General features: G+C 37.5%; 2 protein-coding genes and 1 long non-coding RNA gene across 3 annotated transcripts in view; 1 reads left to right on the forward strand and 2 right to left on the reverse strand.

Moving 5' to 3' along the window:
* LOC141350080 (uncharacterized) overlaps positions 1–5,157 on the reverse strand; it is a 118,294-nt gene extending 113,137 nt beyond the window's left edge. Inside the window, exons 1-2 of the long non-coding RNA XR_012358032.1 lie at positions 4,276–5,157; positions 2,264–2,333 (exon numbers count right to left, since the gene is read on the reverse strand). This is a non-coding gene — a long non-coding RNA (uncharacterized lncRNA). The remainder of the gene's footprint in view (positions 1–2,263; positions 2,334–4,275) is intronic.
* Positions 5,158–6,576: 1,419 nt separating this feature from the next.
* On the reverse strand, positions 6,577–14,917 carry clk4a (CDC-like kinase 4a). Its single transcript, XM_055178235.2, has 13 exons — positions 14,760–14,917; positions 14,246–14,403; positions 10,892–11,108; positions 10,210–10,300; positions 9,838–9,904; positions 9,616–9,732; positions 9,308–9,474; positions 9,099–9,193; positions 8,875–9,004; positions 8,705–8,787; positions 7,421–7,500; positions 7,196–7,286; positions 6,577–7,103 (listed from the first exon to the last, which is right to left on the reverse strand). Exons 2-13 carry the CDS (start codon positions 14,401–14,403, stop codon positions 6,960–6,962), a joined length of 1,440 nt encoding a protein of 479 aa, XP_055034210.1. The 5' UTR covers positions 14,760–14,917; the 3' UTR covers positions 6,577–6,959.
* A 1,544-nt stretch (positions 14,918–16,461) lies between these two features.
* rack1 (receptor for activated C kinase 1) lies at positions 16,462–20,366 on the forward strand. Its single transcript, XM_055177492.2, has 8 exons — positions 16,462–16,680; positions 17,115–17,286; positions 18,647–18,794; positions 18,974–19,069; positions 19,272–19,382; positions 19,601–19,741; positions 19,946–20,056; positions 20,257–20,366. Exons 1-8 carry the CDS (start codon positions 16,572–16,574, stop codon positions 20,320–20,322), a joined length of 954 nt encoding a protein of 317 aa, XP_055033467.1. The 5' UTR covers positions 16,462–16,571; the 3' UTR covers positions 20,323–20,366.
* The last annotated feature ends 46 nt before the right edge of the window (positions 20,367–20,412 follow it).

Here is a 20,412-nt window from a genome sequence, read left to right on the forward strand (position 1 = left end):
TACATGAACTACGGCTTTGTGCAGTAAATGTGGCTCCATCTGAAAGCAGCTAATGGCGATTCACTTTTAATCAAGAAACCGGCTTCACTGACGAGAAGCTCAATGACTATCGCATGCCAATTATCGCGCATCCTTAGCTGTTAGCGTTTAATAGTTAGCTCTACGGATCCGATCCGGTTTTCACCCGTTATCTACCAAGCTGATGCTAAAATGTAACATTAGCTAAGAAGCTTGAAATGTCTTCGATGATAATGAACACCGAATGGACGCACGAAACGCAACGGAAAACATTGCAATTTTAATGAGACCGAATGTTTTTTTTTGTGACTAATGATAACTTAGTTGCTAATGTAAATCAAACTTGATATATGCTGCTAAATTTGCAGCTGCTAAATTAAATTAGACCAACTCACTTTCTGGAGGTATACTGCCCCCGTCTGTTTGGAGTGTGGAGTATGAATTGATTTTTTTTTTTGGCGGATATTTTAAATGGTCCCTTTAAAACACTCAAATAAAACTTAATTTTGAAGAAACTATGACAAAAAAATTATTAATGAATTAAATGTTTTTACCTCTAACGGGAATAGCTGCGTGATAAAGTGAAACTAAAGGGTTAATAAACACAAACTAAAGCAGATGTTGTAGAAAACATTGTAAAAATTATAAAACTGATTATTTCCCACTATTAATTACATTATCTTAAAGGAGTGTAACTACTGTAGCATGTAAATAATGCACATAAATAAAGTGAGCAAGCGCTCTGAACAATTATATCGAATCAACAGGCACGTGAAACCTAGCTAGCAGGTTGCTCAAACAACAAAATCACCAGCTAACTTACTTTAAAATTGCAAGAACGGTCCGGACCACGTCTTTCTCATTTCGGCAGTGTGGTGCACGTCCCCGCCGCGTATGCGCTATTCTCCGAGATGCACTTGACGGCCTTTTGTGCAGCGATTTTTTTTTTTGTTAAAGGCGGAGTCCACAATGTTTGAAAGCCAATGTTGATATTTGAAATCACCTAAACAAACACGCCCCTACCCCAATAGAATCTGGACCTTCTGTTGATAGACCCGCCCCACACATACGCAACCCGGCAAGGATGTCGGTTAGTAGACACGCTCCTTACTGCTGATTGGCTATAAGTGTGTTTTGGTAGTTGGCCCGTCTCCTTTTCCAAAGCGTTTTTCAAACATCGTGGACTCCGCCTTTAAGGCCTTAACTGAAATGTGCTGCGGGAAACCCTGAGCAACTTAGTTTTGGTAAACCATTCTGTGCAAGCACGTGATAAATTAGGTTGCTCAGATTTCACCTGTTTTGTGATGTAGCAAGTCCAATTACAATAATACCGCCCCTTAATCTGCACTATCCAACCACGGCACTGCCATTAAATGCATAATATTAATCTGATAATATGACCCCTTTAACATCCTGTCATCACTGTAATTCCACAACGTTCCTATAGAGGGCAGCATTTAAATCTAAAAGGTGAGACCTTTGAGCCAATGTCTGTTGTGGGGATTGAAATACCTCTCCCTCTGATCCTGCCTGCCAGGACCGCTCAACACGCTTCAGGTTTCAGGTGGCAACCATTGCTCCTAAAATGAAAGGGTCTCACTTTACAGTTCAGTGCCTCTGTTGAGCCCCTGCTACACTTCCCACACAAACAAACAGAAACACACACACACACAAACACACACACTCACACTCACACTCACACACACACACACTGAGAACCTATAAACAGATGCTGATGAAGTCCCTCTAATCCACTGACATTGAGCTTTCCTTAACTCGCATACGTTTACGCATACAGTTTGTGTAAATAGGAGTGAAGATGAGTAAGAACGAAAGATGAAGAATAAGAGGCATACAACAGTTCCTTGCAAAAAGTTACGGCTATCAACCCCATCTTCAACAACAACGCACACACAAACGCAGCCCGAGAAAGTTCTTCAAAACCACTGTTCCATTCATATGCAACTTTATATTTTCTTTTTCCCTTTTTTTAGTTTTTCACAGCTGTAAAATGCTTTTATTCTATCAGATAAAGTGCAATCAAGGAAAACCACGATTGTTCGATTTCAGAGATTATAATGGCTATGGCTAATATTGCCACAATTATGACCTAAATATCCAGCTTATTAGTTATTTATAAAATAAATAATAAAAAAATAGGCACAAAATGTTTACATTTTGCATTATTCATGAATTGGACTGTACAACAGCTCAGTTTGGGATTGTCAGGTTCAGATGGACGTACCTGGAGGACAGTTGCAGTCTTGGTTCACGTCTCTGGCCACACGCAATTTCGGCAACGCTTCATTCAACCTCTGTCACGAGAAACACAAAACACATGTTTGTACCGCAGGGACACAGATTGCAGTCAAAAAATATAAATAAACGACTCACATGACAACTTTTGTTCATTACTCTTTTAGTTTGGTATATGTAACATTTTTCAAAATTTTAATTAGTAGGGAAAATGTATAAAAGGATTTTACTCTTTTCTATACTGTCAGAAAAAAAATAAAAAAATGGACCCAAACTGTGCTGTCACTGGGACAGTACCCCTTAAAAAGGTACCATTTAGGCACAGATATGATTTGGTAACAATATGTACTTTTGAGAAACTAATATGCACTTTTTGGCACCAATATGTACCTCTGAGGTACTAATCTGAACTTTTTAGGTGCAAAAGTGCACTTTACAGCCACAGTGACAGCTGAGAACCATTTTTTTTGGGGGGGGGGGTCTGACAGTAGGCAAAATTCTGACTGTGATTTCTTATTTACACATGCTACATTTCTCAGAATTTTAATTAGTAGGGAAAATTTATAAAAGAATTTTACTCTTTTCTATACTGTCAGAATTTTTTTTTAAAAATGGTCCCAAACTGTGCTGTCACTGGGACAGTACCCCTAAAAAAGGTACCATTTGGGCAAAGATAGAATATGATAACAATATGTACTTTTGAGAGACTAATATGCACTCTTTGGTACCAATATGTACCTCTGAGGTACTAATCTGAACTTTTTAGGTGCAAAAGGGTACTTTATCGCCGCAGTGACACCTGGGAACCATTTTTTGGCGGGAAAAAATCTGACAGTAGGCAAAATTCTGACTGTGATTTCTTATTTACACATTCTATATTTTTCAGAATTTTAATTAATAGGCAAAATTTATAAAAGGATTTTACTCTTATTCTACTATCAGAAAAAAATATTCAAAAAATGGTCCCAACCTGTGCTGTCACTGGGACAGTACCACTAAAAAAAGGTACCATTAAGGCACAGATAGGTACATTTGGTAACAATATGTACTTTTGAGAGACTAATATGCACTCTTTGGTACCAATATGTACCTCTGAGGTATTAATCTGAACTTTTTAGGTGCAAAAGAGTACTTTACCGCCGCAGTGACAGCTGAGAACCATTTTTTTTTTGGGGGGGGGGGTCTGACAGCCTATTAATCAATCTCTCTAGTCATATTATTTTAATTACAGTATATAGCATTGGTAGCAATATTTTAGGTTATAATTGACAGAATATACTGATAGACAGACAGACAGACAGACAGATATTTACACAGCAAGTAATATTACATATAAACTGTCAGAAAAAAAGAAAAAAATCTATATATTTTTTTTTTTTTTGCTTCAGATGGTTCACTGAAAAAAATCATTAATTCAATTTCCTCAATTTTTTAAGGTAAGTGGTTGCAATCAATTTATTTAAGGTACATTAAAACAAAAGTTTTTGGTTTGGTTTTGTATTTTTTAAATTTTTTTAAATGTAGCTTAAATAAATTGCTTACCTTAAAAAAATTAGTAAATTAAATAAATCATTTTTTTAGTGTTTTTGTATAAATCAATAATTTATAAAATGTGAACATTTGGTTTACAAATATTTTTGTATATTATTTTCTGTTGCATTTATTGTTATATTACATTAGCAATATTATTAAGGATATATTATATTGCTGGTTACTTTTCAAATAATCACTGTGAAAATAATAAAGCACATCAAAAATCTTAAATTCTGTCAAATCAAGTCCTCCCTTACGAAAATTAACCATTATTATTATTTTATTGTGCAAAAAAGTGTAGTAACAATAGGTTTACTACAACTAACCATGGTTTAACTATTTTGTGGTTACCATACAGTTACTATGTTTTTTAACTGTGGTAAGGGCTATGCCTTTAAACTGCAGAATAAAAGTTAGATTTCAGATGTTGTTAAGAGTTTTCAGTCACAAAGAATTAAAAGCGCTTGCCTCTTGTAAGAGTGTTTCAATGGATGTCCTCAGATCTCTGGAAACAGATGATTCTTGACAGACGTCAGTCAGCTTTATCTCCAGCTCTTGTATTCTGCTCTCCATTTGATGCGTTTTAAAAGTCATCAGAAAACACACCGCGATTGAACTCAGCGATAACACAAAACACACCAAGGTTGGAAAAGACACCAAATATCGCAGATAAACAGCCTTGGATGAGTTTTGTTTATCTACATTTCTATCCGCAGATTGATCCATGCTGAAAAAGTCTCCGATTAGTTTCCGATAGTTCGGTTACCCGTGTATTGATCCGTTCTTGATCGATGAGATGTGGCTGTCAGACTGAGCAACGGTGTCCTCAACACGGCTCTATGAACGCCTATAGGCTGTGTCTTCAAACCTAGGGAGCAGCCTACGTAGAGTGCGCGTCAACGGCGCGTGCTGGGTTCCTGTGAATTAAGATTTTGTGACGAGTCAGCTGTGCGCAAATTCAATTAAATACATTGCGTGCTCGTGAAGCCCGAAATGCTACGCGTGACTATGCTACCCCAAAAATGTTTTCTAGCTAGGGATCGCAGTATGTTTTGAAACACAGCGTGACTTTTGCGCTGCGTGCGAATATATCAAGCGTAAAACTAGAGTTTACAAGCAGCTGCGAACAATCCGAGTCAAAACTTTCTCTTTTGAGTTTGTTTTCTTCTTTTGTAGAATGTTTGTTCAGGTTGTTTTTAAGATTGTCATCCCGTAATGACACGGTAGATTTAGAGGGATTCATTTTTAATTTGTCCCATGTGGTCAAGTTCTTATAACTGAAGAAAACGTACATTCATAAAGTTTACATTTGACACGTTTAAGTTAGGCGTTCATCCAATTTTCTAATTAAAATATTTTTAATCATTGAACATATTAACATTGTGTCTCCTATTTTTTTTTACAAAGAGTATGGTCTGGGATCCTCAAAGTCGCCAAATACGTGCACGTGCCTTTCTGATTGACGTGCGTTTTGCATTTTAACTATCCTGAAAGCAGCAAAGCATCAAGTAAATCAAAACATACTGATTATAATGTCTATTTCAATAACGTAAATTTGCAAATCGGAAGAAAACACATTGCCTTTTTTCTTCAGCACCAGTCTGGATCAGAACCAATGGTAGTAAATCTTGCAATTTCCTTAAATCACTCCATTACTGTCGAACAACATTGGTCAAATTACTAGGGTGCATCTCAATTTAGGGTCTTGATCTTTACAAGGACGCGGACTTTGAAGTTTTCAGCCTCTGAAGTCCACGAAGCGAACTGAAATGAGACGGTCAAGCCTGCAGAGAGTTGCGTCACTGTTCCCGCCCTGCGCGCGCCTGTCAGCGGGACAACACAGCAGAGATGTTTCAGACTTTTAAAAAATAAAAATGGATCCAGATATTATTTTATTTTAGAGAACATGATGCGTTGACAGTATATAAAAAATGTAACAAACACATCATGCACACTATTGCAGCAATAATATTAATTCACATCAATAAAACGTAATTTATATTTCCACAATGACAAGGACCTTCATTTTGCTAAATACACACTTTTCTTACAGTTATGAATGTTTATTCAAAAATACCCAGACCTCACAGGCGCGCATTGAATCTTGGGATAGCCGTGGTCGTGAAACGAAGGTCGCATTTGGAGGCTGAATGTGAAGGAGCCTTCGAATTGGGACAGCCTTCGGTGCGGCCCGGTGACGTAATTGGCCTTCAAAGGACGCAGCACATCCTACTTGTGTGTGTGAACAATTTCAGGAAGTTCTTAATCGTTATTGTACATCAAATAAGACTAAAGTAGTATATTTTTAAAATTGTTCAAAGAATATATCCTGCAAAAAAATTGGAGCGTTTTCATGTGGACATTGATAACAAATGCTCTTTTTGTGATTGTTAAAGAAAGACTATTTTACACTTATACTATGAATCTCCCTGCTGGCCTGCTCATCATTATTTTGGTATAAGATGTCAAAATTTTTAAGTGTTAAATTGAACTGTATTCTAAACTTAAATTTGAAGAACAAAACAGCAATAAAAGTTTCTCTTTTAAATATGTTTGTGATGCTCGTTTTATTTTTTGTACATTATGTGAAAATCTGTGACGTTTTGTGTAATTGCCCATTTTTGTAATCTTGAATAAAACAAAAGATGCCCCTAAATTAGAATGCACCCAGAATCAGACCCACCATAACTTACTTCGACTCGTTTACAAAATCCAAAGCTGTGATCTACCGCCCTCTATTGGTTTGTATTACACATTACATCTCACAAGTCAATAACCATACATTTTTATTTTTTAAAAATGAGAATTACCTACAAATCACTACATTGATATCAACAAAACTAATGGATTCATGACATGATTACATTTCACACATTAGATCCTATACAATAAACAATACAACTGTCCAAAACCCAAAACTCACGCCTTTATAGTCACACATCAGAGTCTATCGTGAAAATCATTCACAACATAAATTACAAATCAGTGGACAACTGGAGAGCAATATGTAATGCACGCTCAACAGAAAAAGAAGCACAATAAATATGAGCAATGAGAAAAGAGCAGCTTATCATCTGCATAGAGGACTGATGCAGTCGAGTGACAGGGCCTCTCTCAGAGAGGAAAAACAGCGGAGGAGAGACCCATCGCTTCTACTTGATCTTCTTTAAACAGTCAAAGAACGGATGCTTGAGAGCTTCGCTCAGTGTGATCCGCTTTGTGACATCAAATTCAAGCATCCTCTCGATGAGATCAAAGAGCTGCTCGTGATCTGAACTGCTGGAGGTCATGTATTGCTTTGGAAAGAAGTTACAACATTGTGTTTAGATAAGTGCTAAATCAAAGCTAACGCAAGTCATAAAACGACAACTTTAATAATAAAACTCACTCTCAGTGGCTTGCACTGCTTTCTGACGTAACGTCCTGCGGAGTTGTGAATGTCCCAATCCAGTTTATCATGACGAACGTACCTGTGCTTCCTATAGAATAATCAACATCACCATGTCAGTTCAAGGGCTTGGAAAGGTTAAAATATTTGGCAACATCTCTGAAAAGGTCAAACTGTAAAAAAAGTGTTTCAATCTTTCCAACAATATTTGCAACGAAATGTTACCTTGTTTTCTGCAGCATGTGGGTTGGTATGGGGCCGAGCACTCGCTCCATCATAGCTAGATGTTCTTTACTGTCATGTGTCTAAAATTTCAAAAGCACAGACAAATCAAGAAGTGATACACAGAGAAAAAAAGTTTTACCATACAAAGATATTTTGAAGAATGTTTGTACCCAAGCAGATCTGGGACACCATTAACTTCCATACTAGGAACTGAATAGTAACCCAGATCTGTTTGGATGTTTACAATTTTTTTTAAATAGCTTCTTCTGCGTTAAAGGAATATTCCATTTTCTCAAAAGAAAAATCCAGACAATTTACTCACCACCATGTCATCCAAAATGTCGATGTCCCCCTTTGCTCAGTCGAGAAGAAATTATGTTTTTTGAGGAAAACACTGCAGGATTTTTCTCATTTTAATGGACTATAATAGAGCCCAACATTTAATACTTAAAACGTAACAATTTTTTTCAACGGAGTTTCAAAGGACTATATACGATCCCAAACAAGGCATAAGGGTCCTATCTAGCGAAACGACCGTCATTTTTGACAAGAAAAATAAAAAATATCCACCCCCAAACCACAACTTCTCGTCTAGGTCCGGTCGTGATGCGCCAGCGTGACCCCACGCAATACGTCATGACGTCAAGAGATCACAGAGGACGAACGCGAAACTCCGCCCCAGTGTTTACTAATGTGTTGAAGGAGGACCGTTCTGACATTGTTGTATGTCAACTGATACTAATTAATGTCTTTGTGTCAGTTTATTGTTTACAATGGTCCGCAAATTTGCGTTTAATATATGTAACACGTGACCTCCCTACGTCACTACGCATTTACGTTAGGTCGCGCTGGACCGGATCTAGACGAGAAGTTGGTTCAAAAGTCGATATTTTTCATTTTTCTTGTCAAAAATGACAATCGCCTCGCTAGACAAGACCCTTATGCCTCGCTTGGGATCGTCTATAGTCCCCTGAAACTCAGTTAAAAAAAAAATGTTGAGTTAAGTATTAAATGTTGGGCTCTATTAAAGTCCATCAAAATAAGAAAAATCCTGCAATGCTTTCCCCAAAAAACACAACCTCTTCTCGACTGAACAAAGAAAGACATCAACATTTTGGATGACACGGTGGTAAATTATCTGGATTTTTCCTTCAAGAAAATGGAACACTCCTTTAAGCAGAACAAAGAAATTTAAACATGTTTGGAAAAACAAAATACTTGGCAAAATAATTTTTCAGTAAACTATGCCTTTTTTGTACTGGAAAATGTTTTGTATACACTTACCTGAAATAAAGTTGATCCGAGATAATACTCGATAAGAATGCATCCCAAACTCCACACGTCACAGGAATGATTCCAGCCCAAATCTGTTAAAACCAGACAGATTTCTCTGTTACACAATGCCATCCTAAAAATTTTGTTTGCCTCAAAATGTCACATTCATAGTTCCTTACCAAGAATAACCTCTGGGGCTCTGTAATGCCGTGTGGACACCACAGATGTGTGGTGCTCATGGTCGTAAGTTGCATTTCCAAAATCGACAACTTTCACGTCAGGATTCTTCAGCGTTCTCTCATCCCTCTTCTGCGAATCAAAGCCAAATAAATATTTAGCACTCAAAAACAGTGATGGATCAGTGATTTAGAAACATCAAAATCGAGTCACTGACTCTCCTTACCATTTTTGGGTTGTACTTGATGTCATATTCAGAATTGATGAAGAGGATGTTCTCCGGTTTCAGGTCGGTGTGTGTCAATTTATTCTTGTGAAGAACTGAAACAAAAAACAGGCAAACATAAGCAAAAGATTATAACTAAAACATAGCATAATTTGTTTTCTCCACAACATACACAAAAAAAAGAGGAATCAAACAAAGTAATGACTCACATCTGACCGCTCTGATGATCTGGTAGGCCATGTGTCTAATTTGGTTGATTGAGAAGGGCTGAAAGTTGTTTTCCTTTAGAAAATCGTATGTGCTCAAACCCAGCAGCTCAAAGGCAATGCACACATGCCCGTGGTGATCAAACCAGTCACACATCCGCACGCAGGCACTGAAAAAAAAAGAAAAAGGAGTAAATAAATGCAAAATACTTCATTACAAATATGTTTAAGTCAGGCATGACATACAGTGTAATTGTTTATCACATGACACGACAAACTGGTATACAGCATGCATTTCTATATGTACTCACTATCGTTTATCACAGTCGAGCGAGTTCATCTGTTCCAGCACCTCGACCTCAGACAGAGCTGCCTCACGATAGCGATCAATGTTTTTAATGATCTTCAAAGCTACACGAGCTCCTCCTCTGTAATAAGATAATAACATCATTAAAACACAAAAGTGCCTTTTAATGGACGTAAAATCAACCAAGCATGACACCGACCCCCATTTGAAGTCGACATAAACTTACTTTTCACGATCGATGCACTCCACCACTTTGCCGAAAGCTCCCTCTCCGAGCGTGCACACAATCTCATCTACGGGTTTAAAGAAAGCCCATTAGAGACGTGAAATGGACGTACTGCCAACAACCCTATCAAAGATTCGCTTTGCATTCAAAATAGAAAATCAATTCATAAATGATACACAAACAAAACACAATGCTAGGCTGGTGATACACACATCAGGATAAGTTTAAGTGTTGTCACAACTGCATTTATCAGGACCCCAAAATTAGCCTAGAACTATAATGTCATGTAAAGTTTGACCCCAGAACACAAAAATAAGCAGTGAAAGAAATAAAGATACAGAAGAAAGAAACAGAAAAGTTTGTATTCTATACATCTTGCTCTTAGCATGTCTCCACTGTGATAGATCAGGTGACCCTCCTCATCATCCTCAACACTCCTGGATCTTTTCCTGCGATGATTCCTCTGGGGTTTCGGACCACCATCATCATCATCAGCACCATCATCATTAACCCACAAGAACCGAGGGGGACCAGAACGCGCCATTCATTCATTCAGCGAGGGTAGTACGATTGGGGGAGAAGCGTTTCGGCCCATTCAGATACCCGCAGCAGCCAGGCCCGGCCACAGGGAGAAGCCAATGCAAATTCAGCCCGCGAGATACACACAGGGCCCACCACATAGTGTGTGTTACAGAAGAGAAACAATGGCAACATATTTTCAGATGAGATACTTTCTCAAACCATTAAGTAGACAGTTACAACAATTTATCAATATCAATCAACATTTAGATTTAAATCTCCCCCTCCGTGAATGAGGTGCCTTAAAACAATTTACGTGCTGTGGTTTTCCTGGTCTATCAGACTAAGTTTATTCCCCCTTCACAAGCACATATATATCTTAATATTAATATTATTATTTTATCCATCATTCTTGCTGTCATTCCTTCAGACAATACTGGACATGAGGAAATCCAACAGTCCATATAACAAGAAAGAAAGCGAGATAGAAAGGTGGACAGTTGCCGTGGCAACAAGAGACGGACGGTGCTCATACCGAGTGGGAGCGATGGCGCCTGTGCCCGTGGCGACTACTCCGTCGGCTGTTCCCGGAGGATTTGCTGTAATGATGCCAGTCTCTGTCTCTCTCTCGGTCCCTGACTTTGGATCTTTCTCGGTACCGGTCCTTACAGACGGAACGGCTGTCCTCCTCATGGTCTCGCTTTTCTTTGACCTTTAGCTTTTCATTCGAGCTCCTGGTTTCCAGGTAATGCCTATGGAAAAAACAATCAAATAACTGAACCTTGCAATTTCAACCACTGTAAATACACAATATTCATAGAAAAATGAAGCAGGGTGAAACGTGGATTTTAAATGTCAGAAATTGATTGGATTAAAAGGTAGTCTCTAAATGACAGATGGCTGGAGTTAAGAGGGCTTGGTGATTTTAGTCACTGCTGGCCTGGTACGCGTAAATGGTGCTCACGCTACACTTTTCTTTTCGTTGACTTCCATTCATGTGCATGCAAATGCGTCCGACCGCAAATGCAAGCTCGTGCTAAGATATTTCACATTTCATTGTGTACCAAGATTCAAGACCAGTGACGTAGAGCTAGGTTAGCAGTAGAAAATTGGTACGATATGGCGTGACCTTTCCACTGAAAAGCAAAAACGATCTAAGCCAAAGAACTTATATTGATGATGCAGTTCACACCTCTTCGCAGTAATCATTTGGACCCTCATGATTCAATTCAGAATCGATTCTTGTCGTACTAATTAGCATATCTGTGATGTCATAATGTAACATTCGTGCTTAAAGTCAGACTAGTGTTGGCACGGAGAACTGTCGTGCGTACATGAATTAAAAAAAAAAAAGTTTAGTTGTACACAGTTATTTACTACGTCGTACTAGGTGTGGGAGATAAACCAGTAGATATGATAAACCGGTAGAAATTTGTCAACCGGTAGAGATTTTGGACTCTCATCTCTATCGAGATATCACGTTGCTGTGCGCATGGTCACAAAACTTGACGTTTGTACACGTATTTAAGCACCACAGTTTTACACAAGTGATTTTAAGCCACTGAAACACAAACAACAGTGCTATATGCACGCACTGTTTCTGTGTGAGAGGATCGCGCAAGTCGCACATCAACTGCTCATTAAGCTTGTGAGCATTTTTGCCGCTTTATTTGTTTTAAATACATGTGCGTCAAAATTCCCGTCTCTGCAAGTATCCTCAAACACGACAATTTAGATAAAGTAAAGAGCTGATATAGCAAAAAACGCAAGGGTCACAGTATATTGGATCTGGACAGTGGTCTTAAAGGGAAGTTGCCTAATTTTGTTCCTGTCTGTCACTCATGTTAATTAAAACATATATAATGTACATCATTCTTTCATCACTGACTGTTTATATTTCATTGAGCTTGAATTTTGTTTGTTTTTATCTTCTTTTTTAGTCATGTATAGGTTTTTTGTGAGAATTATGAAAATGGCATTAAATATTTTAATAACATAAAACCCTTATTTCAGAGTTTCCCGTAGCACTTTCCAGTTCGGGTGGCCCGCCTAAGCTGGGAAACCCTACTGCCTTAACTAGGTCGTCCAAAAAAATAAAATATTTTCTGCACAAAAGGCCATCAAGTGCATCTTTCTTATTCTCAACATCTCTGAGAATAGCTGGACCCTCTTCACACCACGAGTGTGCACTCGCGCCACATGGTCGAAATGAGATAAAGACGTGGTCTGTCATTTCTGGAGAATAGCCAGTTGATAAAACACGTGTCCGTGAGAACTGTAAGTGGACTTATGTTATGGGTTTATTTCATAGACCGTAAAAAAATATGCATGTAGTGTCCGTGACGTCACCCATTGGTTTGTGAAGATCGCTTTTGAAGCTTAAAGTAGGCGTTGCCTGCCGTCGCCATCTTGGCCGCGCGTCCCCGTGAATTACTCGCGGAAAACCGAAAATGAGTAAAGAGGCGGGACATGGGTGAAGCTGAGGTGAAACCACGCCCACCTAGCGCAAGTCTAGTGACAGCAGTGGCTGTTCAACCGACACTCAAGCGGCCACGCCCTTAATTATGCAGAAGTTTAAGGCTTAATATATTCTAAACGGATGAGTTACAAACAAATTCACCCCCCTCACAGTTGTCATGAAGGGCAAAATTAGCTATATAGGCCAAAAACACTTTTTGTACAAGGCTGTAAACATTATTTTCTACTGTAAAGTTGGCCATTTTTAACATGGGAGTCTATGGGAATTGACTCCCTTTTGGAGCCAGTCTCAAGCGGCCAGTCGATGAATTGCAGTTTAAGTCACTTCCGTGTTGGCTTCATTAGAGAGATCGGAAGGTTGCCCCTTGGTTTAAGCAAATTTAAAGTAAGTTAGCTGGTGATTTTGATGTTTGAGCAACCTGCTAACTAGGTTTCACGTGCCTGTTGATTAGATATAACATTCCTTTAAGATAATGTAATTAACAGTGGGAAATAATCCGTTTTTACAATTTTTGCGCTATCTATCATCATTCTCCAGACGTTCTACAACATCTGCTTTAGTTTGTGTTTATTAACCCTTTAGTTACACTTCATCATACAGCTATTCCCGTTTATTAATAATCTAGTATGTGTTTATTTTCTGTCGTAGTTTCTTCTTTTTTTGAGTGTTTTAAATAAAAATATTTTAATTTTCATCATGATGCCACGCCCCCCACCCAACCATACCACCTTAACTAACAAATTTTCTGCGGTAAACCCTGACATTGTTATTATGATATAAAATGAATCCTATTGTGAAATAACATTTTGGTCGGCCACCCCTGCGTCGTACATATAAAATGGTTAGTAAGGCAAATTTAGATTTCATGTTGACTTTAAAAACATGTAGTCTTATTTGTGAGTTTAATTGTTTTGTGTAATGGTTATTTAATATTATTAAGAGTGCTTATTTTATATAGTCTTTGAATAGAATATATTTAACCTATACAAAGTCATACAGAGGACACAAAGTGTCTTCCAAGAAAAAAGTAAACTGGAAAGACTGGCTTAACTAGACAACACTATCTGAAGTCCAGAGGGGTTCAATGGTCAAAGAACATGCACTTCCCTAACAATTCAATATCAACAAATATTAAAGCTGTTCATTTGCCAGATGGTTTTACTTGAAATCAATTGCTTTACATAAAGATGATTAGATTGATCTATTTATCCAATTAAAGCTGATTAAAAGCAATTCAAATGTTTTCGTCTTTAATACACAAATCTGTTGTAAAGGAGATCACAAATCGTAAAGATTGTTAATTCAATCTCAATACTGATAAAAATGTGTAAGTTAGATTAAATGTAAACGTAAATGTAATGTAAATTAGTTGCGTTTGATCGAGTTGTGTTGACGTGTTGTGTTTCTTACCCTTCGCTGATGTTGTAATGATGGCGGTTGTGTTTTCTGTATTTGTTTTCTCTCTCGCTGCTGTGTGAGTCTCTCTTGTGTCTCTTTCTATTCTCCACTCTTTCCTCCAAACTCAACTCGTTGAACCACGGAGATCGCATTCTCTTCGACTGTTTCATCTGATAAAACAAACAAAACACAATTATGTAACACAATTTAATACAGCACTGAATCGGTGTTCGTGTTCCCGATGCCTCGTGTCTTGCTAATTTATGAGGTTTATTTTTTTCACAAAAAAGGTTCGATATTTAATCTAAAATTACAAATAGCAACTTAAATATTGTTCGTTTTAACATTTCAACACGGTTAGTGTACCTTTAACTGGATATTTTAAAATAAATTAGTCAGCCAGTCTTTTGTCGTAAGCTTAAGCGGTAACCTTAGCGCTTTCGGTTAAGTTAAATATAAATATATCCTATATAAACAAACCACCGCACTTTGAACAGATGAAAATTAACTAATAATAAAATATTACCTCAATAGCCTCGAGAAATGCTCAAAATTGTCGATGTATTGCGTCGACGAAGCTTTCCAACGTAGAGCAGGTATTTCTGCTTTCTTTGGTGTCGTTTGAAGGGATTAAAATGGCGGCCGTCAAATTCGGAAAGTTCTAGAAAGGTTCAGTGACGTAATGCTAGCCAGAGCGCCCTCGTGCGGTACATATATGTACTTTTTCATAATCATATAAAATGTTATATATATAATTTAATAATTTTGATAACATATTTATAATACAGAATTGTAAACCTCACCCTTAGCAGCATTATTTTAAAAGCTTTTGAGAATAAAAAACGTTTTAGTCATCAAAACTGTTGTATTCTTTTTATATTATTTATATTAAAATAGGGCTGGGCAAACATTTCTTAAATGTATATATATATTTGTATGTGTGTGTGTGTGTGTGTGTGTGTGTGTGTGTGTGTGTGTGTGTGTGTGTGTGTGTGTGTGTGTGTGTGTGTGTGTGTGTGTGTGGTTAAATATACATTTATACACAGCACAAACTCATGTATTATGCAAAAAAAACTTTTATTTTGTATGAGATTAATCTAGATGAATCTTTGCCCAGCCCTATTTAAAAATAAAATAAAATATAAATTATAATGCAATAATTTGGGGTTTACTATATGTAGACTTTGGCCACCACCGTATTATTATTATTCACATAAAAATACTTTGTACATGCCCACTTCTGTTTACTTGTCACATCTTTATGTTGGTATTGTGTGCAAAATATTTTATTTATTTTATTTATTATTTGCTTTAGTGAAATAGAAAACATGTCTCACTATACAAAACCTTGATACAAATACAATTAAAGTAGCAACGTACAAATATTTAGACAAATTTTACTAAAAAGTAAAGGACAAAATGACACAAGTTTTTTTTTAATGCTTCAAAACATTTTACAAAAGAGACAGAATACACACACAAAAAAACTCTACAGGAATGAAAACATAGAGATTATATATGTAAAGTTTCACAAATAAAATACGATAACAGAAAGATAAATAAGTACGATTAAAAAAATGAAATAAATATATATATATATATATATATATATAATTAACCAGTTAACACAGGAAAACATTATGCGTCAATGGTATTACATAAAAAATCATCATAATATTTAAAAAATCTTTCATTTTTCTTGTTTTTAACAAATTTAAGGCATTTTAGAAATGTTTCAATTTCGATTAGGAAATGTGGAAATTTTAGCTGCGATTTAGAGAATTTTTGTTTGTGAATACATTTTTCCAAATAAAATAAAAAATTAACAATGTAATTAATTGGAATATTATATGTGTCTTTGTAGTTGCAAATAATTTCTTTTAACTGAAAGGATTTGGAAGAATCAAGGTGTTTACTTAAATGAGAAAATACATTGACACAAGGGGTTTACTCAACAAAATATACCACAGTTTACGTAACGCAATGGGTTTTTGTTCTTCATACAATTTAAAGGTTTGAAGTATGGGAGTATTTTGAAAAAAAAAACTGCGTTTGTGTCGAAATTTTTTTGCCAAAATTTAAAAAACAAAAAAGTGCTAATAATACATTTTATCAGAAGGCGGTTAACTTGTAATAAAATTATTTAGACAGTAGATGGCAGTAGGGTCCTCCAGTCAGTCGTCACAGTTCAAGAAGAAGAAATGTCACCCTCAAGAGTTTTGCTTCCGGTCTTCTCCTTCCTTTTCCTCTTGCCGCAGTGTGAGAGATATAGGGGGACTCGGCCCTCCGACAAAATCCAACTCCATCCACCTTTATAGGTGAACTTTTCTGCACCAAAATGACCGAGCAGATGACAGTAAGGGGTACCCTGAAGGGTCACAGTGGATGGGTCACCCAAATCGCCACCACACCCCAGTTTCCCGACATGATTTTGTCTGCGTCCCGGGGTAAGTGTCCACATAGCCGCGCTGAAACCCCATGAGTATCCGGCTACATTATTCCTTTAGATTTGACAGCAAAATAAAGTTTCAACCCGATTTTGCGTGTTTTGGCTTTACATTTGGCTCTGCATATATCTGCTATTGTGAAAAAAATTATACTTATGCTTCATTAGAATTGTCATGCAATGTTCATGTCATTTTCCAGTAACGTTATTCCTTAATGGAAATGGAAACCATTACTTACATTCTGAGAGTTATAATGGGAACTATGTGGGTCTTCTCTGGTTATGTGTTGGGGTCTATATGTAGTATGGAAGCAAGTAATACACCATTCATTCTTACTGGGATACGGCTCAATATACACTACGTAAATAAGTTTTGTAATGGTTTAAATGCAAACAGGTGCTGTCTAATAAAATCTTATTTGTTGTCTCTTGCAGACAAGAGCGTCATCATGTGGAAGCTGACCCGTGATGAGACCAACTATGGCATCCCCCAGCGTGCTCTGAAGGGCCATTCTCACTTTGTAAGTGATGTTGTCATCTCATCCGATGGACAGTTTGCGCTGTCTGGGTCCTGGGATGGCACTCTCCGCCTGTGGGATCTGACAACGTAAGATTCTCAATTCTTTCCTGTTTAACTGAAATTTGGTTTTGAATGTTGAATTTTGTTGTATGTAAAGCAACAGTGGTTCATTGGTTCCTAAGTGGTGATGAAACTTCAATGCCATCTGCATCACTGTGATGATAAAGAGGCTGTTTCTGAACTTAATTCTTATCTTAACCAGTAAATGCGATTTAAAGGGATAGTTCTCACAAAATGGAAAACTCTGTCATTTACTCACTCTTGTGTTGTTACAAACCTGTATACATTTCTTTATGCTGATGAACATTTGGAGGAATGTTTATAACCAAACCGTTCGTGAGCCCCATTCACTTATATAGTAGGAAAAAGAATCCAATTATGAACCTTCCTCCAAATATCTTCCTTTGTGTTCATCAGAACAGAGAGATGTATACAGGTTTGTAACAACACGAGTGAGTGAATGAATACAGAATCTAATTTTGGGGGAACTATCCCTTTAAAGGATTATTCAATTTTCTTAAAAAAAAATCCAGATAATTTACTCACCACCATGTCATCCAAAATCTTGATTTCTTTCTTTGTTCAGTCGAGAAGAAATTATGTTTTTGAGGAAAACATTACAGGATTTTTCTCATTTTAATGGACCCCAACACGTAACAGTTTTAATGCAGTTTAAAATTGCAGTTTCAAAGGACTCTAAATGATCTCAAACGAGGCATAAGGGTCTTATCTAGCAAAACGATTGTCATTTTCGACAGGAAAAATTAAAAATGTGCACTTTTGGACCACGGCTTCTTGTCTGTCTCCGGTCCTGTGACGCGCGACCTCACTTAATTGCGTAATGCTATGGAAAGGTCACGTGTTACATGTATGAAACACACATTTGCAAACCATTTTAAACAATAAACTGACACAAAGACATTAATTAGCATCATTTGACATACAACAACGTCGATACATCATCCGTGACCTCTTGATGTGATGACGTTTTACGTGAGGTCTCGCTGGCGTGTCACGGGACCGGAGATATACGAGGAGTTGTGGTTTAGAGGTGCATATTTTTTGTTGTTCTTGTCGGGGATGACGGTCGTTTCGCTGGATGGGACCCCTGTGCCTCGTTTGGGATCGTTGGGGTCCTTTGAAACTGCAATTTTAAAATTTTAAGTATTGGGGTCCATTTAAGTCCATTTAAAAGGAGAAAGATCCTGGAATGTTTTCCTCGGGGAACATGTTTTTTTTCTTGACTGAGCAAAGAGGGACATCGACATTTTGGATGACGTGGTGGTGAGTAAATTATCTGGATTTTTTTTTTTTTTAGAAAATGGACTAATCCTTTAAGTGTTAAAGTGGGTCCAAATGAAACTAAATCTGTTTTTGTCTCGCACAGTGGCACTACAACCCGCCGTTTTGTCGGACACACAAAGGATGTTCTGAGCGTGGCTTTCTCTGCTGATAACCGCCAGATTGTGTCTGGATCCAGAGACAAGACCATTAAGCTGTGGAACACCCTGGGAGTCTGCAAGTACACCATCCAGGTAGATGCTTTATTATGGAAGAAGATTGCTTTTCTGCTCATGTCTGTTTTTTTTATTCCATAAAGTTCATGGGATGCATTTGGGGATAATATACTATACAAATCGTCTTTTCACAAGCATTTTAGTGTAAAGTCTTTAGTACTTTGAACCCCTAAATTTGACTTCTGACTCGTCCACAGGATGACAGCCACACCGAATGGGTGTCCTGCGTGCGCTTCTCTCCAAACAGCAGCAATCCCATTATTGTGTCCTGTGGTTGGGACAAAATGGTCAAGGTGAGATGGTGATTGCTAATTTTTGTATTTAGTATAATGAAATAAATGTACCCAGTGATTATAAAAATCCACTTTTTTTATTTAATCTGAGCCCTTGGGCTCTGATGACAAGTCCTGCAATTATGATGGGTAGAGGAAACATTATTTTTTTCATAAACTGAGCTCTGTTATTGTGAATTTGACTTTGGTTTGTTTGTTGTAGGTATGGAACCTTGCAAATTGCAAACTGAAGACCAACCACATTGGCCACACTGGATACCTGAACACAGTGACCGTGTCTCCTGATGGATCTCTGTGTGCTTCTGGTGGAAAGGTAGTTTGATAGTTCAGTTCTCTCCTGTTTTGGTTACATTGTTGTTGACTGTTCATTGTTAAATAGATGATGAAACTCTAATGCTATCTGCATCTATGTGATGATAAAGAGGCTGTTTCTGAACACAATGAGAGTTGTAAATATTTATTTAAAATCTGAGATTGTATTTTTGTATGCATTTCCAATTTTAATGTTTTGTATATTCTACCATATAATAGGACGGACAGGCCATGCTCTGGGACCTGAATGAAGGCAAGCACCTTTACACCCTGGATGGTGGTGATACCATCAACGCCCTTTGCTTCAGCCCCAACCGGTACTGGCTCTGCGCTGCCACCGGACCCAGCATCAAAATCTGGGTGAGCATTATTATGATATCTGTAATGCAAAATGTTTTATTCATTAATTTTCTAAACATTAGTAATTCAGTGATGAAACCTTAAATGCCTTCTGTAGCTCAATGATGACAAAAGAGGCTGTTTCTGAGATTTTTACGCCTTAAGCCGTCATGCCCGCATGCAATGGGCTGTTGATGCAGCACTGACTGTATTCTCCCAAAACAGGATCTGGAGGGCAAGATCATTGTTGATGAACTGAGGCAGGACATTATCACCACCAATAGCAAGGCTGAGCCACCTCAGTGCACTTCTCTGGCCTGGTCTGCTGATGGACAGGTATGTCTTCAACCTGGTGCCCTTACTAATCCCTGGCTAGGTCAGAAAGCCCCCGTTGATTATTCCCAATCACTTAACCATCTGAAAACTCACGATGACAGTCCTGCAAATATGAGGGGGGCAGTTAAATGTTTTCAAATCAATGTAGGTCCAAAAAGTGCTTGTTTTATAATCCCTGTGCATCTCTTTTCTCATTGCAGACTCTGTTTGCTGGCTACACTGACAACCTGATCCGAGTGTGGCAGGTGACCATTGGAACCAGATAGAAGTTTTTCTAATGTCTGAATAAAATCTTTTAAAAGACCTATAATTGATCTGTGTTCATTTGAATGTGTTTCAAGCCGTAAAATGACTGT

This window comes from Misgurnus anguillicaudatus, chromosome 16 (genome assembly GCF_027580225.2).
Source record: "Misgurnus anguillicaudatus chromosome 16, ASM2758022v2, whole genome shotgun sequence".
Lineage (NCBI taxonomy): Eukaryota > Metazoa > Chordata > Actinopteri > Cypriniformes > Cobitidae > Misgurnus > Misgurnus anguillicaudatus.